The sequence below is a fragment of the Haliotis rubra genome, unplaced genomic scaffold (assembly GCF_003918875.1).
Source record: "Haliotis rubra isolate DU_JTF1 unplaced genomic scaffold, ASM391887v1 Scf14, whole genome shotgun sequence".
Lineage (NCBI taxonomy): Eukaryota > Metazoa > Mollusca > Gastropoda > Lepetellida > Haliotidae > Haliotis > Haliotis rubra.
This window is the reverse complement of record NW_025765336.1, coordinates 2,521,415-2,546,542: the sequence shown is the minus strand read 5'-3', so window position 1 is coordinate 2,546,542 and position 25,128 is coordinate 2,521,415. Positions and strand designations below refer to the sequence as shown.

At 43.2% G+C, this 25,128-nt stretch overlaps 1 protein-coding gene across 17 annotated transcripts in view; it reads right to left on the bottom strand.

The window, feature by feature from the left end:
- Window positions 1-7,548: 7,548 nt before the first annotated feature.
- LOC124268726 (SCO-spondin-like) overlaps window positions 7,549-25,128 on the bottom strand; it is a 52,571-nt gene continuing 34,991 nt past the window's right edge. For all 17 annotated transcript variants that reach the window (XM_046703751.1, XM_046703746.1, XM_046703752.1 and 14 more), the window contains 6 exons: window positions 22,749-22,928; window positions 16,594-16,788; window positions 14,109-14,309; window positions 12,539-12,723; window positions 11,218-11,400; window positions 7,549-9,963 (listed from right to left, as the gene is read on the bottom strand). In XM_046703751.1, coding sequence (XP_046559707.1) covers window positions 12,650-12,723; window positions 14,109-14,309; window positions 16,594-16,788; window positions 22,749-22,928 — 650 coding nt within the window. In that variant the 3' untranslated portion in view covers window positions 7,549-9,963; window positions 11,218-11,400; window positions 12,539-12,649. The remainder of the gene's footprint in view (window positions 9,964-11,217; window positions 11,401-12,538; window positions 12,724-14,108; window positions 14,310-16,593; window positions 16,789-22,748; window positions 22,929-25,128) is intronic.

Below are 25,128 nucleotides of genomic sequence, written 5' to 3'. Positions count from 1 at the left end.
AAGCGGTGTACACTGAAAGTGTAACTTCCTGTTTGTGAGTTACGGTGTCGGCTATAAATGCTCCCCGTGCGAGAAAGGGCAGCCCGGACGCTTGTCCTATTTACATGTGATTAAACGACCATTCGCATCACTGAGGATGTTTATGTTGGGTTCGAATCATTGGCACATCATGCTCTAATTTAACGTAAACAATATAATAAAAAAAGTTTCAAAATGTTTTGATGTTTATTTTTAAAAATGTCGTGTTTCAAAATGTTCACATTAATATTTCGAAGTAAAGCTAGATCTACCACAATTTCGTTTGGGTTTTTTCAAATGGAAGTTGAATTCTTTTGCGGAATACGCTCTAAAAACTCAGTAACATTGTGCGTAACTATGCATACGCTGAACAAAATGTGATTTGGAAATCGACATATATATAATATGTATTAGGTTCTAAACAATAAGTACCCGTGAAGATCCGGGGTAGAATAGGTCTTCAGCAACCCATTCTAGTCATAAAAGGCGACTATGCTTGTCGTAAAAGGCGACTAACGGGATCGGGTGGTCAGGCTCGTTGACTTGGTTGACACATGTCATCGGTTCCCAATTGAGCAGATCGATGCTCATGCTGTTGATCACTGGATTGTCTGGTCCAGACTCGATTATTTACAGACCGCCGCCATATCGCTGGAATATTGCTGAGAGCGGCGTAAAACTAAACTCACTCACTCACTCCTCTAAACAATAAGAACAGTATTCCACGGCACTTTGATTTCTTTGTATGGCAGGGTACATCAGTTAATAGGAAATTAATGTCAGCCTAAATATATGGAATTTACGAAGGTGAAAGTGTACCATTTAATTTCCCATGTCGGTAATTGCAAGCTAATATCTGTTTTGTGAAATTGCATGTGAGTGAGTGAGTGAGTAAGGTTTTATATTATATACGCCGCTTTCAGCAACATACACCAGAAATGGGCCTAACATGGTAAGAGCGGTGACTGAAAACCTCTCTACCTAACGGGATCGGGCGGTCAGACTCACTGACTTGGTTGACACATGCCATCGTATCCCAAATGCGTAAATGTATGCTCATCACTGGATTGTCTGGTCCAGACTCCATTATTTACAGACCGCCGCCATGTAACAGTGGACTATTCCTGAGTGCGGCGTAAAACTAAACTCACTCACTTGCTGTTTGAAGCTGATAGATCGGTCATAAAACACACTGAAAATTCATCAGTTGCAATTGACGAGCGTTGGTCGTTTCTGACCTCCAATCCAAACATGTCATGCAGAAATACATTTTAAGTCTATACTGACTGAGTTTGGTTTTACGCCGCTTTTAGCAATATTCCAGCAACATCTCGGCGGGGGACACCAGAAATAGGCTTCATACATTGAATCCATGTGGGGACTCGAACCCGGGTTTTCGGCGTGACGAACCAACGCTTTAACCACTAGGCTACCCCACCGCCCTCTGAAGTCTATAACCATACATAGTTTTACCCTTGTTTGCAATTTGTTAGTTTAGCATCGTTTAATGCACTTTGTAAAGGGAAGGTTCACATAACCATATTTGCTGATGAAGCAATGCCTCTGTTTGTTGCTTTACGCCACATTCAGCGATATTCCAGCACTCACAAAGGATTGATGGCGGTTTCGAACAGTCAAACCAGTGATTGATATAATGAACAATAACTCCCGTCACTGAGATATTGAAACATTTAACCCACCTGGAATCCATCATGGTCGGTGTAAGAACAACCCCGTCATGAGGACGGCCCTCTGCGAAAAGTACAATCTCAGAATAGAAAACACATATTGGAAAAGGCTTATTTGACTGTTTATGAACACGATTTACATTTTGCATTACATGTTGCTATATGAAATGAGTCACCACTGTCATCAAATCGTTTTTCACGAAGTACATTCAAAGACGTAACTGGTTTCCTTGAACTAGTACATGTGTACATTTGGTTTCGACGGTATAAGGCGGAAATAATGCTGATGCGATGTAAAATCTTAGCTCACTCACTAACTCACTGAACTAACGCGCCATAACCTGATTTGAATACTGATGACAGATGCATCAAATCCAGCTTACTCGGCATTTTGTAATGAGCAACATTGACCTTTACTCAAGGATTTTATACGAACATTATTATGTTTAATATGGAACACGTTTTTATGGATAACAACTTCTTTATTTCGTGAGTGCGACGTTTCGATACAGATTATTGTACCGTTGTCAAGCAAGAGTGATACATGAAGTGGAGGAGCTGCATATATATACTGTATATAACAATGAAACAACATACATTGTAATTGAGAAAGGAAACAACAATTACAATGTATGTTGTTTCATTGTTATATACAGTATATATATGCAGCTCCTCCACTTCATGTATCACTCTTGCTTGACAACGGTACAATAATCTGTATCGAAACGTCGCACTCACGAAATAAAGAAGTTGTTATCCATAAAAATGTGTTCCATATTGTACGTCTCACCTTCTAAAAATGCCACTCAAACAAATTATTATGTTTATTCTGGAAAGGAGACATACAGCGGGTGGCCATATTATTACGTACAAACATGGCGGACCGATCGTTGACGACAAATTTACGCGGGAGTTCAAAGTGTCATAACTCGTTAAATATAAACAGTCTTACCTCAGTATTTTGTGATATGTCCCTTGTTCCTTATTATTTTCAACATCCGCCTTGGAATCGATGAATAAAGATTTCTGATGACAACAAGGGGAATATTTTCCCAGATGTCCCGCACTTCGCGTTCCAAGTCGGCAGCCGACTGAATGTTTCTTCGGCGTCCCTGCAGTCTATTCTACAGGTAGAGCCAACAGTTCTCAATAAATTTGCGTCTGGACTGTGCAGGCCACAACATTCCAGTAATGTCATTTTGTCGCTTGTAATCCTGAACGACACGGGCCCGATGTACAGGGGCGTTGTCATCTTGGAAGATGTACCGGTTTCCCGGAAAATGTCTTGCTATAACGGGCCAAAGCATATCATCGAGGATTCCTGTGTATTTCTGAACATTTATGTTGCCATTAACAACACAAATGGCACCAACACCATGACAGGTGATACAAGCCCACACCATCACACTGACGCGTGGCTGTCGTCCCGGACAAAGACATTGCGGGAGGTATTCTTTTCCAAACAAAAACACGATTGTTTTCCCCAATGATAATTTTACACTCGTCAGAGAAGATCACTCGATTCCAGTAATGATTCACTGTACGATATCGTTGCCCCCTTACCCAGGCCAAACGATTTCTGACATTATAGTCACGAAATTCGGATTTTCTTTCTAACAACACGTCTATGAAAATTATTTTCATATAATCGTCTCCTTACAGTCCTCACCGATACATCGGCTTGCAGCCCTCCCGCGGACAGCGCCATATTGAAAGCGGTGTACACAGTGTAACTTCCTGTTTGTGAGTTACGGTGTCGGCTATAAATGCCCCCCGTGCGAGAAATGCCCGGACGCTTGTCCTATTTACTGATTAAACGACCATTCGCATCACTGAGGATGTTTATGTTGGGTTCGAATCATTGGTCTATTTAACGTAAACAATATAATAAAAAAAAGTTTCAAAATGTTTTGATGTTTATTTTTCAAAATGTCGTGTGATTACCAAAATTTCGTTTGGGTTTTTCAAATGGAAGTTGAATTCTTTTGCGGAATCGCTCTAAAAAGGTAAATTGTGCGTAACCTATTAAGTCTCCTGACCAACCTCAAAAGTTGTCGATTGTCCTAACGGGAGGAGTCAGTTTTCTCATACGGCCTGTTCTGGGAGCATTCTTGACTGATTGTCGTCCATTAATCCGCTTCACCACCGCCATATCGCGCTGCTCTGAGGCATTCTAAAGAATCTTGCAATGTTAGAACATTTTTCCACGCCACTTTGATTTCTTTTATGGCAGGGTACATCAGTTAATAGGAAATTAATGTCAGCCTAAATATATGGAATTTACTACCATTTAATTTCCCATGTCGGTAATTGCAAGCTAATATCTGTTTTGTGAAATTGCATGTGAGTGAGTGAGTAAGGTTTTATATTATATACGCTGGGCTCTAACATGGTAAGAGCGGTGCTGAAAACCTCTTACCTAACGGGAAGATTCACTCTTGATTGACACATGCCATCGTATCCCATTAAATGTATGCTCATCACTGATTGTCTGGTTCAGACTCCATTACTTACAGGCTGCCGCCATGAAACAATGGACTTCGTAAACATAACAAATCAGCTGATGAAGCAATCCTCTGTTTGTTGCCGCCAAATCAGCGCCAGAATCATGTAGCATTGACGGTTTCGACAGACGACAAATAGATTGATATAAAACAGAGTCACGTGACAGACACATGACATCATGGTCGATCATGTGACACAATCATGACGATACGCGGTGTCGTTTCTGAGTAGCAGTATTTTAAAACGGAACACTATATATTTTGCATTACCGTTACAATTGTATGTAATGATGGTCACCACTGTCATCAAATCGTTTTCACGTAAGTACATTCAATGACGTAACTGGTTTCCTTGAACTAGTATATGTGTAAAATTTGGTTTCGACGGTATAAGGCGGAAATAATGTTGATGCGATGTAAAATCTTAGCTCACTCACTAACTCACTGAACTAACGCGCCATAACCTGATTTGATACTGATGACAGATGCATCAAATCCAGCTTACTCGGCATTTTTTGAGTACCTTTACTCAAGGATTTTATACAACATATGGAACACTATGGATAACAACTTCTTTATTTCAAGTGCGATTTCGATAGATTATTGTACAAGCAAGAGTGATACAATGGAGGAGCTGCATATATATACTGTATATAACAATGAAACAGCATACATTGTAATTGAGAAGTTGTTATCCATAAAAACGTGTTCCATATTGTACGTCTCAACTTCTAAAAATGCCACTCAAACAAATTATTATGTTTATTCTGGAAAGAAGTTTTCAATCCTTCGCTTATCTAAAAACGCTCTTCAAACTGGAAACAAATTGAACAATGAACCTACTTAAAAATGTAAACGCTTATTTAAGATCGGAATCTGAATAAATTTATGTTCAGTATGTATTCTTTCAATTTCTAATAAAAAACGAGTACAGTCAGACTTCTAACCCAGTTCCTTGTTTAAATAAAGACTAAAGTTTTAATGATAACTTCACCGTCTGTATGGTCATTTTGTAGGAAACACCCACAAATGTTATAACAATAAAATAAAGATTTTAATTGTTTTACCGAATGTGCACTGATACTTGTGACGAACACCAAGTCTGTGATAACACGGGCAAAGAGATGGTGATTTTACGTACGCATCGGAGTTAAGCCAGGTGATTCCTGATTTACTGATGGTTACGGTTTGGGACCCAAAAGGCCTATTTTTGTTCCTACAGTTCTGGATATAGTTGATAGTACAAGAGAACGCCAATAGAGACATCGCATATATGTATGAACACCCTTTTCAGGAATTATCTCCATCGTCATTACTGGTGAAAATGGAAATCACTACTTTGATATTTCAAGACCATAGTTTGTTCTGTCATTGAATATAAATCGCCACTGTTCTGTATGGAATCCGAGAAGGGACATTGTCGCGTTGTCGCATTGTCGCCCTCTCAAAAACAAATGAAATGAGGCAAAATAAACCAAAGCGCGACACGCGACATCGCGATAACACGACATTTCGCTCATTTGTGCGACATAGCGACAATTTTCAAGGTCAAAATATGTCGCTATGTCGCGTGTCGCCCTTTGGAGGAATAAAAATGTTTTTATTCAAAACGCGATACGTGACATCGCGACAATGCGAGAAATGGGCGAAATGTCGCGTTGTCGGGATGTCGCGTGTCGCGTTTTGGTTAATTTTGCCTCATTCTGCTTGTGGGGCGGTGGGGTAGCCTAATGGTTAAAGCGTTGGCTCGTCACGCCGAAGACCCGGGTTCGAATCCCCACATGGGTACAATGTGTGCAGCCCATATCTGGTGTCCCCCGCCGTGATGTTGCTGGAATATTGCTAAAAGCGGCGTAAAACCAAACTCAGTCAGTCAGTCAGTCATTCTGCTTGTATTTGAGAGGGCGACGACCCGACAATGCGACAATGCGACAATGTCCCTTCCAGGATTCCATAGTTCTGTAATGACAGTGTAATTCATTTGAAGGAATTTTTGTGATATGTAAACTTAATTATTTTCTGAATACTTTTGTTAATTATTGTATACCATTTCTAGCTAAGTCATTGTTTCAACATTCCTGGTGTCCCCCGCCCTGATATTGCTGTATTATTGCTAAGAGCGGCGTAAAACCATACTCACTTACTCACTCACTCACCCACTCATTGTTTCAGCTTAAGTGGGTCAAGGGTATGGGAATGGCAGATGGTACACTGGACACTGGATACGGGATACTCGAGGGTGATCTGGAATGAGTATGACTCTATTGTCCACTCTAAGATATGGTGTCTCCCGTGTACACTGTAAACATACTTGCTAACAATGCAAACATAAAAAGACACGTTAAGAGCCAAACGTGTAGGAATGTGTGGACATCGGAATACAGATTTGATGTCGGAACACGTTTAGGGTCGAAACAAATGCCATGACCTAATGTCTCACAGCCTCAACTCTACACATACACAACGTCCCCCAAACATAAACATGTACGCTCTGTACACTATCCATGTTGGAATGGGGCATATCATTTGAAAGTTACAGGAATCTTAGCCGGTCAGCCTCGATGCCTTGGTTCACAGCGTGTCATCTGGACAAAGGCTTGGTCTATGAATGTATATATTTGATCGAACAAAATCCTTTTAAATTGAAATGGAGCCCCGGTGAGAACCGAGATGAACCTGAGCAAATCTAGACTTGCTTCACTTAGGGCTAGGCAGAAGGTGAAATAATACGGTTGAGGAACTGTGAGGTGAGGTGAGGTGAGGTGAGGTGAGGTGAAATTGGGTTTAACGTTGCACTTAAGAATATTTCGCTCATATGACAACGTACATGCATGTGTATGTGTGGCTGCTTGTACTAGCCCAGACTTAAGCTGGTTTTATAGTGCTAGCTCACTGAGATACCATGCCGCAGTTAAGCATGAATACCCAACTCAGACACATTATACTGACTCCGAGCCGACCAGTCCCTGTTTTACCCATTAATGACGAGCACCAGGCAAGGACCAATAAGTACAAATTTTAATGTCTTTTGGTATGACGCGGCCTGGGATCGAACCGGCGACCTTCCGCTCTCCGGGTGGACTCTCTAACCACTACACCACGGAGTGAGGAACTGTGGGACACACTAGGTGTCATCGTTGCTTGACAGCGTTGGTCGTTGCCGATCACTGGATTGTATGGTCCAGATTCGATTACAGGCCGCTATCATGAAATAATGTAACGTTGCTGGGTGCGATGTCTAACAACGCAACCACAAGCACTTAATACATCGTCCTTAAATCTTTTGATAAAAAGAGGATAGATCATAATCCTTGGGCAGTAAATTTGAACAAGCAGTATGAAAACATATTCTTTATTATGAAAAAGTAAAAAGGTATAACACACAATGGTACGTATGTACATGGCAGATACAACTCCAATTAGCCAAACATTCTCATCAGCAGGAGTAGCAATGGTTATATTGATGACTTGATGCGTACATATGTAGCAATACATGGGAAGCTTGTACTGCGATTAATGGAAGATCTGAATGCTGTAAATATCAATATTTAACCAAGAGTATTATGGCACAATCCATTTTATACGATGAGCTACTTACTAAAAACACACTAGTTTATTCACACATTGGTTGAACTTCATACAATCATGTATAGGTTCTTTACTACACACCCTCACGCATCCAACGCACACACGCGCGCGCACTCTCACACACAAAACACAAAGCACCAATTGGATACACAAAGGTAAATTATACTAACGATGTATTATATAGTAAATACAACTGCATGTTTACGCTTCCAGACCCATCTCCTACTGTACTCTACATACATATCTATTACATGAGCTGTAACGCCGATTGACAATGTACAGAGTTGCATCCCGTTGCACGCAAGAAACCGATGCATGTGGGTTAGAATCCTAGTTAGGATCCCAGAATACTGGGTTACGTTTCCTGGCTTGTCAGTCTCATTCGGTTTCATCAAAGTGGTAAAAGTCTCAGACCTGTATCCCTTCGGGATTTTCTCCCACTTTAACCAGACACGCCGTGATGTAACTGTTCAAAGCGGCGCTAAACCAAACTCACTCATTCACACCTTGATGGAGTATTAGTAATCATTAACGCATTCTAGTGACACAAAAAATAATATATAAATATATTGACCATATACACACAAGTAAACAATGTATAAATAAACCCTTGTGCACAAGTACAATGCAACAGCCAAAAGGTGAAATTTCCCGGCAGTGAAAATTAATATCATGTTGCCTTTTAATCTTTCATTGCGGTCTTTCATTCAATGATTTCTGACATCGAACGCCCATAAAGATTGGACATAACGGCTCATTCTTATCAGTTTGATATTTGATTTGAAAATCGTAGCATAAATTCATTCATTTCAAATAACCGACCGCGGAGATGAGATGGGCTCGCATAACTGTGAACCTACTCTTTCCCCTGAATCTATCCTCGTGGTTCTCACGATCTTAAATTCACCGCCCGTAATTTCAATTAGCCAGTTTGATTTGCTACCCTGGCCAGTCTAACGGACCAATCAGAATGTGAGTTACAAATAAGCCTCAGTGGTGGGTGTGATATTTAAGATAGTAGAGTGTTCGAGAAATTATACATCGAAAAAGTGACTACCACGTGAAAAAGAGCCTTCAAACCTATTTTTATAATCTTGCTGGAATTGTTTTCTTTACGTGCATTAAAACTGACGGCGAGTTGTCTTCTCTTACTGTTTTCCTTTACCATATCTCATTGTTTGATTGGTCGATAACATTTCAATATTTTGAGATCACTAGAAACACGTGAGCAGTAACATGACTTTGGTTTACGGATGTGTCAGCTCTTGGGATAAAGAGGTTGCCAAAGAATGAACACAGACAGTACCATTCTTTTAAACCTGGTGTACATCATTACATGATAAATGCTGAGATGGTGTTCCTAGCATACACGACATGTCTGCTAACACCAACCTTCTGATGTAAGTCAATCTTGCTCCCATTACCTAATTACGTCATTACTCAGAGAGCATCATCATTTCGCACACAACACTATTATCACCTGCTGATCGAAACCGATCACCCGTGAACTAGTCAATTTGACGTCATCAGGACATGAACGTGTCCTTATAAAAAAGTTGTAGAAAATAACATATTTTCTGAATACACACTTCAAACTTTTTGATAAGAGTATATCATATTTGACAAAGTGAATGGAAGAGCCTAAATTGTGCAGAAATGAATGTGAAAATAAAGTTGCAGTGGTTAACTGTGGTTGAGATACAGGTTCGTGCTCTTGTCTGTTAATGTTGTAGTATCCGTTTTATTATTACTACGAAATCTTTAGGGGCAGGGACGATACGCCGTATTAATTATAAATATATACTCAGTTATGCCATATACTAATATATACAGGCACTGCTACATCCCAGTTCCCCCACCCTGAATATCACATGGTTCGCCAATCACAATACCCGCCATTTTGAAACGACACCTGCAATGTAGGAAACAAGGTCGAAACACAATATATCTACTGTTGAGTTCTAGATGGCGGTGTACAAGCGACTGGGAAATCGGTCTGTAATCTCTTTAAGAGGAGGGTCACGTGTGTCCCTTTAGTCTCATCTTCATCCTCATCTTCATCCCCCCATCCTCTTGTTCATCATCTTGATGCAGATGTTACATCAGACACAGGCTTATTGCAGCTCCGATCATCACCAGTACAATCGTTCCAGTTGTCTTGGGAGCTGAAGAAGGAACACTTAGTTTTAGTACAATATTATTATAGGATATTTATATAGCGCACATATCCACGCGACTAGTACATGTTCAATATCGCATACAAAAGTATAGCACTTCTTGACTGCAGAGAAATACCGCAGCAATTGTGCTATTAGAGACACATAGAACACAGGTTGGTTGGTTGTTGTTTAACGCCACTCTACAGCAATATTCCAGCTATATGACGGCGGTTTGTAAATAATCGAGTCTGGACCAGACAATCCAGTGATCAACATCATGAGCGTCGATCTACGCAAATGGGATACGATGACATGTGTCATCCAAGCCAGCGAGCCTGACTACCCGATCCCGTTAGACACCTCTTACGACAAGCATGGTTTGTTGAAGACAAATTGTAACCTTGTTCTTCACGGGTCCGAGAACACAGGACTGAAGGTAGTGAATGAATAAGATTTTACGCCTTGAGCAATATTCTAGCAATATCACGACGGGGACACCAGATATACCCTTTAGACATTGTACCTATATGGGGAATCGAACCCGGGTCCTTGGCATGAGGGAACGCTTTAACCACTAGGCTACTCAACCGCCCCAGATTGAATTTATGATATTTTCACAACAAAAAGCAAAACAACATCAAATATTGTTCCTTCTTAAATAGGAGTTGTGGGGTAGTCCAGTGGTACAAACTGCTCACTCGTCATGCAGACGGGTTCGAACCCCCGTATGCATATAAAATACACGACGCCATTCTCTGGTATCCTGAAAAAGTGTTACATTAGGAATATTTTTGAACGCGTCGTAAAATGACGTTCACTCAATTTCTTAAATACCAGTTTTCTTGTTTCGGTCAATGAAAGAATTATTTCTGTTTGAAAGCAAATTATTGCTACAAATTCCCTAATATATAAGTTAAACACAAACAAAATAACATTCGGGGTACCCCAAGGATCAAGTGGCATGTTATGTACGAAATCCGTCCCAGTGGGGGTGGTGGGGTAGCCTTGTGGTTAAAGCGTGCGCTCGTCACACCAAAGACTCGGGTTCGATTCCTCACATAGGTACAATGTGTGAAGCCCATTTCTGGTGTCCCCCGCCGTGATATTCCTGGAATATTGCTAAAAGCGGCGTAAAACTTCACTCACTCACTCCGCCCCAGTGGTGGAAGTAGACCCGTTGAGGGAAATTCAAAACATATGTGCAAACATTAACCACCCGTAATCTACCCCGAATAGCATTGTCAGCGAGATTTAACGTACCACCAGTTGTCGGACATCTGTTTCCGCAGGATCTGTTCTCAGATTGTTTCCCTTCGCCTGGGCAGCCCGTCCCACCTATGCAGGTTCTCGTCCTCTCGACGGTGTGTCTGGCTGACGGACCGCACGTGGCGGAGCATGGAGGGTTGGACCACAGCGACCACTCACCCCAGTTGCGGTAGATCACTGGAATCAGAAGTACCATTTCCTAAACAAGCTGTTGTGTTTTACACACCTACTGGAGTAAAAGGATATTTGAGATACATTGTCTAACACATGTCAAATCGACTTTCACGTTAGCGATTGGGTACGCCATGGTATGGTACGACCGCATTTAAAAACTGTCATCTTCGTAGAAAAGTACTTTCATCTATGAAGGGGACACTTTCATCCAAGTATCTTTAAGGTTCTTTCATCTACGTTGAAGGCACTTTATCTACGTCGGTTCTTTCATCTACGTAGAAGGCACTTTCATCTACGTAGAGGTTTCTTTCATCTACGTTGAAGGCACTTTCATCTACGTAGAGGGTTCTTTCATCTACGTTGAAGGCACTTTCATCTACGTAGAAGGTTCTTTCATTTACCTTGAAACTACTTTTATCTACGTGGAAGATACTTGCCTCTACGCAGATGATTCTTACATCTACGAGGACATACAACATATGTAACCATTTGAAATCTATACCTTTTGAAATAACTCGCTATAACATATGGTATCTAAGGGCAACTCGTGTAAATCTGTTTCTCTAATTTTAACGAAAAGTACTTTCAACCTGTAATTTGAAAGATTTGAAAGAGCGACACACAAATCTTCCTCAAACGTTGTTTGATTAAGGTGAACACTCAATGCCTTAGTAAAGCTTTCAAAACGTGTTAAGGAAGACATGTGAAATTTAATACATCAGTGATACAATTCCCAGGTTTAACTATTACCTGTGTCCTCGTGCTTTACAGGTGAACAATTAATTTGCCTTTGCATGTGTTTGTGACAGCATACGCTTACCTGGTATCATTACTTCTTGATAGAAATTACTAATTACTAAACACATAGTACGAAAACATAGCTCTATGGATAGTTTCGGTGGAGATACTAACACCGTCATCAAGTAAGTGTTAACAATGTAAGTACCTACACCGAAACGTCGCATTTATTGCAATATAGAAGTTGACTATCCATAGAACTTGGTTTTCCTCCTTTATTCATGTATCACATGGAAATACATTAGGCTACGACAGGTATCGCATTTTTAATGAGAGAAAAACTTCACTCACTCACTCACTCACTCACATCGCTAACATTCAATAGCAAAATTGGCATATTGACCTTGGCAGACCGGAAGGTCACAGGCAAACACTTGACCCTGCGTGTTGTTTCCAGGGCAGGTGGGTTGCCCTGGCTGCTGGTTGCAGGTTCTGGTTCTTTGGGACGTTCTTGTCACCCCACACCACAGGTCACCGGGCAACCTGGGTCCACCCAGCGTCCCCAGTCGGCCCACACAACTGGGCGTTCTGAAACGGAAGTAGGAAGGTTAAAGAGTATGTTACAAGTGTTTGTGAATAAGTCATGTACACTGCATTGTATGAAATATACAATTTTACAAGAGTCTCATCATCTGTCACGTAGAAAATCAACCACCCAGTACTACTACTACTAGATTACATTTTCATTTATTGAAATTGCAAATCACGAAATAATGCAATAAAAAGGTGAAACATATGCACACACGATTAACAACTTGAAATGAATTGCAATGGTATTGAGCAATAATACTCTTACAAATAATTAAAAGCATGTACCCGTGAAACAGTCGTGCAAAATGTGCAGCATTGATGGAGCAAAATGTTAACATTAGGGTTCAAGTCAGTTTTGGACAGTGAAGCAGTGTTCAGTAACGCGTATGACCACCATGAGCACAAATGCAGGCTTCTAGACGTCTTTGCATTGACCAAATGAGCCTTTAAAGTTGCTGGTGTGAAACGTTCTGCCATTTTCTGTGTAACGTCTGTTGAAGGTCATCCAGAGTCTGGAGTGAACATGGAGACAGTAAACACGACTTCCAATAATGTCCCAAGCATGTTCAATGGGATTAAGATCAGATGACCTTGCATGCCAGTCCATATGTGTGATGTTGTTGATCTAAACAACATCGTTTACACCTCTTTCTCGGGATTTATCATCCATGGAGGGGCATTATCATCATAAAAATGAAGTTTGGACCCGCTTGTTGTGCCAGAGGAATGATTACAGGTAGGTTTACACCGATCAGGGTGCATGTGTGAAGAGTGGAGCACATTCATGCCACACATTTTGCATGCCGTTTCTGAGGGTGGTTGTGTTTGGGTGATGTTGTCAATGTCATCAGATAAATCAATTGGACAGTCACTGAAGGTTATGTATTCTTTGAATATTTACCTTTGGTAACATGTGGCAAAAATCGCTGTCAACATTGATAAAGATATTACACTGAAAATATTTGTTGCTTAATTTTTTGTGAGGAGTATATATACTACGATTACTGTCTTCTACTGATGCTGATACTACTACTACTACTATTACTACTACTACAACTACTAGTACGACTTCTGCTACTACTTCTACTACTACTACTACAACTACTTCGACTACTACTACTACTACTACTACTACTACAGATGCTACAGCTGCTACTACTTCCACTACTACTACTTCTACTACTACTTCTACTACTACTGCTACTACAGATGCTACTTCTTCCACTACTACTACTTCTCCTCCTCCTACTATTTCTACTACTACTACTACTACTACTACTGATACTACTGCTACTACTACTACTACTACCACCACTACTCCCACCACTACAACTCCGCTGCTTCGGCTGCTACTACTACAGCATCTATAACTGTTAACATACCACACACAGCTGCTACTCCACAGTCTCGGGTTTGGTTTTGAGTGCTGTCACCAATACACGGAGCTCCACCATCGCTGGGAGGTGGGTTAGTACAGTACCGATCCCTGGCCAAGGTGTGTCTAGCCATGGGACCGCATGTGGCAGGACAAGAGGGGCCACGCCACTCTGTCCACTCTGTCCAGTTCCCGTTTATGCCCGACCCTGAAAAGGAATGTAACGGTAGTTTCATGGTGACATAAACTAACATCTTGTCTCTGAAATGAACATATTTTACAGAAGAAATGTTAATCACAATCTCCACTTTCAGAAACTGTGGACATCTAGGCTTGCCACGTTAATCTAGACTTGCATGGACTTTCTTGGATGCAATTGTTTCAGGGTCTGTATGACAGACTAACAGTGGCAATGATGCATGCATACAACAATGACATGCTTGTACAGCATCTCCTACAAATGCCTTGGGAGTTTTGTTCCAACAAATGTAAAGAAATACATGAATAACAAATTTGTAAAAGAGAACTCCCGTTGATTTCTACAGTTCAAGAATTGAAAAGGTTTATTAAACCGTGCCTGGAAACCTAAACAACATCTGCGCATCTGTATGGACATCATAACGATACTTGTCAGTCACAGTGGACCCAGATCCCATACCGAGTTTTCAAAGTCAATTTCGACCTACAAAAATTAATCGTAGAAAGCTGGTGTTTTAAATAATGGCTAAGTTTCACTACAATAACCAGTGGCTGAAGGGATGGTGTAAATCCAGCTGGGGTCCATGCAGGAAGCAAAGGTACTGTAAGTCCCCATGGTCCCTAGTATGGTGATCTATCTTCAGTTGCTGGTGATCTATAACCTGTTTATATATTGTAATGTACCAAATAGTATACTACCCATCACAAGTTTAGACTCGCTTAAATCAATCACAATAAGTTATGTATGTTAATAAGGTTAAAACGAAGATGGATTTCTCCACTAACTTGGGGGAAACATTTGCAAACCTTATGCAGATTAATTGCACGAGGATCATGCATCAAATTGCTGAAAAACACGTGCAAATATCGTGCATGTGAACAGCTGCGTATTGGTGTAAAGTTATGATAAAATCGCCATTTTTCAGCGAGTTTCATCATTTATTGAACACATGACAATAAACCTTTCAACGTCTCGAATTTGTTTTACAACACATCAGCTCATGTATAAACAGTACCTTTAAACTGTATGGGTTATTTTACAAAACCTAGTTCAGAACAGTTGACTTGAGTAAGTGGCTACATTTACACTAGTGAGTCTAAAGTTTACATGGGGAGTATATATACTGTTAAGTCACATTGCTAGTTTTAAATCTCTGACCGTGATATTCTTGTTCTTTTACTATACTTCGCAGACAGATTTTAAGATATAATAATAATAATAATAATAATAATAATAATAATAATAATAATAATAATAATAATGCTATTTTTTGCGCCTAGAATCTGTTCTCTGGCGTTACATTATTACCCTGACGGAATTGTACTTTCAAAGCTGCTACTAAGCGCTAAGTGCGACCGTATAGGTCCGTACATCCGCATCTCACGTACCCATTTTAAACAGCTGGGTGGACTCACTGCAATGTGGACGAAGTGCCTTGCCCAGGGACACAACACAGTATGAGACCCAGGTCACAAATTTTGATGTCTCCAAATGGGATTCGAACCCTGGCCTTTGGCGTGAGAGGCCAGCATGTTAACCACTACACCACTGTGCTCCACATATAACATTATACATTCCTTAAATATCACTCTTTTAAGTCACGCCATGGCTGAACCATTGCCAAAGTGACTATAACAGTTAACTCACTCACTCTGATACCGAACTACGTTACTCTCTACCTCGGGATCAATCTTGAACTCAGTATCATATAAGCACCGAACATTTGTTCTTCTGTTTAGAGACAGTGTGACGGTAGGTTCGATACGTCCATCAGCTGCGTTTGTGGTGAAGGTTACGAGCTGCAAGGTCGAATACAGGCCATGTCCTTCGTTTCTCGGAGCACAAGGTCATTCAAATAATAGCATCACAGACCTGATTTCAGGCACATGTGACGCATAATCTACACTGGGAATGGTGAATATCCCTCGTATAGCTTACGTGACGGTAAGTAGCCTTGTTATCTGAGGCGGTGTAATTCGCTGTGCAGAGTTGTGGCCCTTGGCGCACCAGAAACCAAAGATTGTTGACATAAACCATTCTATGCTTCTAGGATTGAAAGCACCGTACCCATGCTCTCGGGTTTCTGAAAATTGGTAAACTGCTGTTTAAAGCTTTCGCTCGTCACGCCGAAGATTATGGTGCGATTTCCCACATGAGTACAATTTGTGAAGCCCATTTTTAGTGTTCACCGCAGTGATCTTGCTGAAATATTGCTAAACTCGGCGTAAAATCAAACTCTATTGGTGCGAATTGCAAAACATACATGATAATCTTCAAATGAGTGCCAATTTACCTGTGCAGTCAGGACTTGCCACGCACACTTCCTGCTTCGTCTGGAGAGTGTCACCCCGACAGGGCCCCCCGTTGAAGGCTGGGGTGGGGTTGTTGCAGCTACGGGTGCGGATTAACGTCTTCACCTCGGCCTCACACGTGCCCGTACAGTAGTTGTAGGTCACCCACACGCTCCACGGAGAGAACCCGCCATCAACTGATGATCAGAGGTGTAAGCTGAGTACAGTTACGACGAAGGCTGTTATGATGAATGTGATTATTATAAACATATTATGATCTCTTATTTCTATACAAATGTAACTCAACAAACAGTTTTCAGTACAGTTCACATATCAGAAGGCGGTGGGGTAGCTTAGTGGTTAAAGCGTTCGTTCTTTGGGTCAACGGTCCGGGTTTGAATCCTTATACGGGTACAATGTATGGGGCAAATATCCTCAATGTTACATTGCTTGGAAATTGGTAAAAGCGACATATAATTTCATTCATTTGAATTTAAAATTCGTGCTCGTGGTTTTGTTAAATCATCATCACACCAGACTCTCTCTCTTCCTCCATTTGCCGTAATATGACTTACACGCTGTTAATACTAGTGTTTCGCTCAACCGCCTCATTCATTCACTGTAATAGTATGTCTGACAGTCTGTTCTTGGATGGATGTAGGAGTGGATTAACATTGCTGGGTGTTGGTGTGTATGGACATTGCTGGGTGTTGGTGTGTATGGACATTGCTGGGTGTTGGTGTGTATGGACATTGCTGGGTGTTTGTGTGGATGGACATTGCTGGGTGTTGCTGTGTATGGACATTGCTGGGTGTTGGTGTGTATGGACATTGCTGGGTGTTGGGATGGACATTGCTGGGTGTTGGTTTGGATGGACATTGCTGGGTGTTGGTGTGTATGGACATTGCTGGGTGTTGGTGTGTATGGACATTGCTGGGTGTTGCTGTGTATGGCCATTGCTGGGTGTTGCTGTGTATGGACATTGCTGGGTGTTGGTGTGTATGGACATTGCTGGGTGTTGGGATGGACATTGCTGGGTGATGGTTTGCATGGACATTGCTGGGTGTTGGTGTGTATGGACATTGCTGGGTGTTGGTGTGTATGGACATTGCTGGGTGTTGGGATGGACATTGCTGGGTGATGGTTTGGATGGACATTGCTGGGTGTGGGTGTGTATGGACATTGCTGGGTGTTGGTGTGTATGGACATTGCTGGGTGTTGGTGTGTATGGACATTGCTGGGTGTTTGTGTGTATGGACATTGCTGGGTGTTGGTGTGTATGGACATTGCTGGGTGTTGCTGGGTGTTTGTGTGTATGGACATTGCTGGGTGTTGGTGTGTATAGGCATTGCTAGGTGTTGGTGTGTATGGACATTGCTGGGTGTTGCTGGGTGTTGGTGTGTATGGCCATTGCTGGGTGTTGGTGTGTATGGCCATTGCTGGGTGTTGCTGGGTGTTGGTGTGTATGGACATTGCTGGGTGTTGGTGTGTATGGACATTGCTGGGTGTTGGTGTGTATGGACATTGCTGGGTGTTGGTGTGTATGGACACTGAAGGATGTTGGTGTGTATGGAGCCTGAAGAGTGTTTGTGTGTATGGACATTGCTGGGTGTTGGTGTGTATGGACATTGCTGGGTGTTGGTGTGTATGGACATTGCTGGGTGTTGGTGTGTATGGACATTGCTGGGTGTTGGTGTGTATGGACATTGCTGGGTGTTGGTGTGTATGGACATTGCTGGGTGTTGCTGGGTGTGTATGGACATTGCTGGGTGTTGGTGTGTATGGACACTGAAGGATGTTGGTGTGTATGGAGCCTGAAGAGTGTTTGTGCGTATGGACATTGCTGGGTGTTGGTGTATGGACATTGCTGGGCGTTGGTGTGTGGTATGGACGTTGCTGGGTGTTGGTGGCATGGACATTGTTGGTGTGTATGGACATTGCTGGGTGTTGTGTGTATGGACATTGCTGGGTGTTGGGTGTGTGTATGGACATTGCTGGGTGTTGGTGTGTATGGACACCGAAGGATGTTGGTGTGTATGGAGCCTGAAGAGTGTTTGTGTGTATGGACATTGCTGGGTGTTGGTGTGTATGGACATTGCTGGGTGTTGGTGTGTATGGACATTGCTGGGTGTTGCTGGGTGTTGGTGTGCATGGACATTGCTGGGTGTTGGTGAGTATGGACATTGCTGGGTGTTGGTGTGTATGGACATTGCTGGGTGTTGCTGGGTGTTGGTGTGTATGGACACTGCTGGGTGTTGGTGTGTATGGACACTGAAGGATGTTGGTGTGAATAGACATTGCTGGGTGTTGGTGTGTATGGACACTGAAGGATGTTGGTGTGTATGGACATTGCTGGGTGTTGGTGTGTATGGACACTGAAGGATGTTGGTGTGTATAGATATTGCTGGGTGTTGGTGTGTATGGACATTGCTGGGTGTTGCTGGGTGTTGGTGTGTATGGCCATTGCTGGGTGTTGGTGTGTATGGACACTGAAGGATGTTGGTGTGTATAGATATTGCTGGGTGTTGGTGTCTATGGACATTGCTGGGTGTTGCTGGGTGTTGGTGTGTATGGACATTGCTGGGTGTTGGTGTGTATGGACACTGAAGGATTTTGGTGTGTATAGACATTGCTGGGTGTTGGTGTCTATGGACATTGCTGGGTGTTGCTGGGTGTTGGTGTTTATGGACATTGCTGGGTGTTGGTGAGTATGGACAATGCTGGGTGTTGGTGTGTATGGACATTGCTGGGTGTTGGTGTGTATGGACATTGCTGGGTGTTGGTGTGTATGGACATTGCTGGGTGTTGCTGGGTGTTGGTGTGTATGGACATTGCTGGGTGTTGGTGTGTATGGACATTGCTGGGTGTTGGTGTGTATGGACATTGCTGGGTGTTGGTGTGTATGGGCATTGCTGGGTGTTGGTGTGTATGGACATTGCTGGGTGTTGGTGTGTATGGACATTGCTGGGTGTTGGTGTGTATGGGCATTGCTGGGTGTTGGTGTGTATGGGCATTGCTGGGTGTTGGTGTGTATGGACATTGCTGGGTGTTGGTGTGTATGGACATTGCTGGGTGTTGGTGTGTATGGACATTGCTGGGTGTTGGTGTGTATGGACATTGCTGGGTGTTGGTGTGTATGGACATTGCTGGGTGTTGGTGTGTATGGACATTGCTGGGTGTTGGTGTGTATGGACATTGGGGTGTTGCTGGGTGTTGGTGTGTATGGACATTGCTGGGTGTTGGTGTGTATGGACATTGCTGGGTGTTGGTGTGTATGGACATTGCTGGGTGCTTGTGTGTATGGACATTACTGGGTGTTGGTGTGTGTATGGACACTGGTGTTGTATGGACATTGCTGGACATTGCTGGGTGTTGGTGTGTATGGACATTTGCGTTTGCTGGGTGTTGGTGTGTATGGACATTGCTGGGTGTTGGTGTGTATGGACATTGCTGGGTGTGGTGTGTATGGACATTGCTGGGTGTTGGTGTGTATGGACATTGCTGTTGGTGTATGGACATTGCTGGGTGTGTGTATGGACATTATTGCTGGGTGTTGGTGTGTATGGACATTGCTGGGTGTTGGTGTGTATGGACATTGCTGGGTGTTGGTGTGTATGGACATTGCTGGGTGTTGGTGTGTATAGACATTGCTGGTGTTGGTGTGTATGGACATTGCTGGGTGACATTGCTGGTGTTGGTGTATGGACATTGCTGGGTGTTGGTGTGTATGGACATTGCTGGGTGTTGGTGTGTATGGACATTGCTGGGTGTTGGCGTATGTACATTGACATTGCTGGGGTTGTATGGACATTGGGTGTTGGTGTGTATGGACATTGCTGGGTGTTGGTGTGTATGGACATTGCTGGGTGTGTTGGTGTGTATGGACATTGCTGGGTGTTTTGTGTATGGACATGGACATTGCTGGGTGTTGGTGTGTATGGACATTGCTGGGTGTTGGTGTGTATGGACATTGCTGGGTGTTGGTGTGTATGGACATTGCTGGGTGTTGGTGTGTATGGACATTGCTGGGTGTTGGTGTGTATGGACATTGCTGGGTGTTGGTGTGTATGTATGGACATTGCTGGGTGTTGGACATGTATGGACATTGCTGGACATTGAAGGTGTTGGTGTGTATGGACATTGCTGGGTGTTGGTGTGTATGGACATTGCTGGGTGTTGGTGTGTATGGACATTGCTGGGTGTTGGTGTGTATGGACATTGCTGGGTGTTGGTGTGTATGGACATTGCTGGGTGTTGGTGTGTATGGACATTGCTGGGTGTTGGTGTGTATGGACATTGCTGGGTGTTGGTGTGTATGGACATTGCTGGGTGTTGGTGTGTATGGACATTGCTGGGTGTTGGTGTGTATGGACATTGCTGGGTGTTGGTGTGTATGGACATTGCTGTGTTGGTGTGTATGGACATTGCTGGTGTTGCGTTGGTGTGTATGGACATTGCTGGGTGTTGCGTGTGTATGGACATTGCTGGGCGTTGCTGGGTGTTGGTGTGTATGGACATTGCTGGGTGTTGGTGTGTATGGACATTGCTGGGTGTTGGTGTGTATGGACATTGCTGGGTGTTGGTGTGTATGGACATTGCTGGGTGTTGGTGTGTATGGACATTGCTGGGTGTTGCTGTGTATGGACATTGCTGGGTGTTGGTGTGTATGGACATTGCTGGGTGTTGGTGTGTATGGACATTGCTGGGTGTTGGTGTATGGTTGGTGTGTGTATATGGACATTGCTGGGTGTTGGTGTGTATGGACATTGCATTGCTGGTTGGTGTGTATGGACATTGGTGTGTATGGACATTGCTGGGTGTTGGTGTGTATGGACATTGCTGGGTGTTGGTGTGTATGGACATTGCTGGGTGTTGGTGTGTATGGACATTGCTGGGTGTTGGTGTGTATGGACATTGCTGGGTGTTGGTGTGTATGGACATTGCTGGGTGTTGGTGTGTATGGACATTGCTGGGTGTTGTTGGTGTGTATGGACATTGCTGGGTGCTGGTGACATTGGGTGTTTGGACATTGCTGGTGTTGGTGGACATTGCTGGCGTTGTGTGTATGGACATTGCTGGGTGTTGGTGTGTATGGACATTGCTGGGTGTTGGTGTGTATGGACATTGCTGGGTGTTGTGTATGGACATTGCTGGGTGTTGGTGTGTATGGACATTGCTGCGTGTTGGTGTGTATGGACATTGCTGTGTTGTGTGTATGGACATTGCTGGAGTGTTGGTGTGTATGGACATTGCTGGGTGTTGTGTGTATGGACATTGCTGGGTGTTGGTGTGTATGGACATTGCTGGGTGTTGGTGTGGTATTGACATTGACATTGCTGTATGGACATTGCTGGTTGGTGTTGGTGTGTATGGACATTGCTGGGTGTTGGTGTGTATGGACATTGCTGGGTGTTGGTGTGTATGGACATTGCTGGGTGTTGGTGTGTATGGACATTGCTGCGTTGTTGGTGTGTATGGACATTGCTGAGTGTGTTGTGTGTATGGACATTGCTGGGTGTTGGTGTGTATGGACATTGCTGGGTGTTGGTGTGTATGGACATTGGACATTGCTGGGTGTTGGTGTGTATGGACATTGCTGGGTGTTGGTGTGTATGGACATTGCTGGGTGTTGGTGTGTATGGACATTGCTGGGTGTTGGTGTGTATGGACATTGCTGGGTGTTGGTGTGTATGGACATTGCTGGGTGTTGCTGGGTGTTGGTGTGTATGGACATTGCTGGGTGTTGGTGTGTATGGACATTGCTGGGTGTTGGTGTGTATGGACATTGCTGGGTGTTGGTGTGTATGGACATTGCTGGGTGTTGTGGTGTGTATGGACATTGCTGGGTGTTGGTGTGTATGGACATTGCTGGGTGTTGGTGTGTATGGACATTGCTGGGTGTTGGTGTGTATGGACATTTGCTGGGTGTTGTATGGACATTGCACATTGAAGGATGTTCGTTGTGAATGGACGTTAATGGGTGTTGCTGTGTATGGACGTTAAAGGTCGTGGATGGACATTGCTGGGTGTTGGTGTGTATGGACGTTGCTGGGTGTTGGTGTGTATGGACATTGCTGGGTGTTGGTGTGTATGGACATTGCTGGGTGTTGGTGTGGATGGACATGAAAGATTAATACAAGAAATATGACAGGGTTACCTGGACACAACACGTCGATGCAGGTGAAGTTCCTTCTCTCGAGGCGGGAAATTCCACATGTGTTGTCGCTACCACTGGGATTCAGAACAGTGCACGTTCTAGAACGTTCCTGAACGACTCTGACGTGGCGACCACAGGTAGCCGGGCAAAGAGGTCCAGTCCAGCTGCTCCATTGAGACACTAGAAACAGGGGATTTACAGTTAACCTTTAATCCTATGCCTCCATTTCCTGATAAGCTCCATATCCAACTTAAGATGTTAACAAATAGACAGAATAACAAGAAGTCAATATCCCCCGCAATGGCAAAATACTCTTCATGATTATGTCTACGAGTTAGGATTATGTCAAATATTTAGGTGTGTGTATAGAAAAGTGGAAGGAGTGTATTGAAAAGTTTTTAAAGTTCTGCTCCAGAAAGGAGCACTATCACCAATTTCAGGCTAAGTCGAACTTGTTGCCATGGAAACGCCAACAATATTTTATTCAGAATTCCAAAACTACCAAAAGGCACCAGTACACCACCAGATCTATCTATGTGCCAAGTTTGGTGAAGAAATAGTGAACGGTTTTAGAGTTCTGCTCCGGCAAAGAGCACTACCACTAGTTTCAGTCTAAGTCGAAATTGTTGCCATGGAAACGCCAAAAATATTTTATTCAGAATTTCAAAACTACCAAAAGGTACCAGTACACCACCAGATCCATGTATGTGCCAAGTTTGGTGAAGAAATATTGAACGGTTTTAGAGTTCTACTCCGGAAAAGACAAATGTGCACGGACGGACGGGGGATAATTATCGATAGTAACATCTCACATTGATATTCACACTGTACTCGTCTATTTGTCCCTGACACTCGTCTATTTCCCCACATGTACCTATCCCCTGACACTGTACTCGTCTATTTCCCCCCTATCCCTTACACGGTTCTGCCTATTTTCCCCCTTACATCCTTCACTGTCTATTTCCCCACATGTACCTATCCCTGACACAGGACTCGTCTATTTTCCCACATTTACCTATCCCTGACACAGTACTCGTCTATTTTCCCACATGTACCTATTCCTGCCTCTGTACTAGTCTATTTCCCCACATGTACCTATCCCTGACACTGTAGTCGTCTATTTTCCCACATTTACCTATCCCTGACACAGTACTCGTCTATTTTCCCACATGTACCTATCCCTGACACTGTAGTCGTCTATTTCCCCACATGTACCTATCCCTGACACTGTAGTCGTCTATTTCCCCACATGTACCTATCCCTGACACTGTACTCGTCTATTTTCCCACATGTACCTATCCCTGACACTGTAGTACTGACACCGTCTATTTCCCCACATGTACCTATCCCTGACACACTGTAGTCGTCTCCATGTACCTATCCCCTGTACCACACTGTACTCTGTCTATTTCCCACATGTACTATCCCTGACACTGTACTCGTCTATTTTCCCCACATGTACCTATCCCTGACACTGTACTCGTCTATTTCCCCACATGTACCTATCATCCCTGACACTGTACTCAGTCTATTTTCCCCCACATGTACCTATCCTCCCACACCGTATCCCTGACACTTGTAGTCGTCTATTTCCCCATGTACTCTATCCCTGACACTGTAGTCTATTTCGTCTATGTACCTATCCCTGACACAGTATCGTCTATTTTCCCCACATTATACCTATCCCTGACACAGTACTCGTCTATTTTCCCACATGTACCTATCCCTGACACTGTACTCCGTCTATTTCCCCACATGTACCTATCCCTGCCTCTGTACTAGTCTATTTCCCCACACGTACCTATCCCTGACACTGTAGTCGTCTATTTCCCCACATGTAACCTATCCCTGACACAGTACTCGTCTATTTCCCCACATGTACCTATCCCTGACACTGTACTCGTCTATTTCCCCACATGTACCTATCCCTGACACTGTAGTCGTCTATTTCCCACATGTACCTATCCCTGACACTGTACTCGTCTATTTCCCCACATGTACCTATCCCTGACACTGTACTCTCGTCTATTTCCCCACATGTACCTATCCCTGACACTGTACTCGTCTATACCTATCCCCGACACTGTACTCGTCTATTTCCCCATGTACCTATCCCTGACACTGTACTCGTCTATTTCCCCACATGTACCTATCCCTGACACTGTACTCGTCTATTTCCCCACATGTACCTATCCCTGACACAGTACTCGTCTATTTTCCCACATTTACCTATCCCTGACACAGTACTCGTCTATTTTCCCACATGTACCTATTCCTGCCTCTGTACTAGTCTATTTCCCCACATGTACCTATCCCTGACACTGTAGTCGTCTATTTCCCCACATGTACCTATCCCTGACACAGTACTCGTCTATTTCCC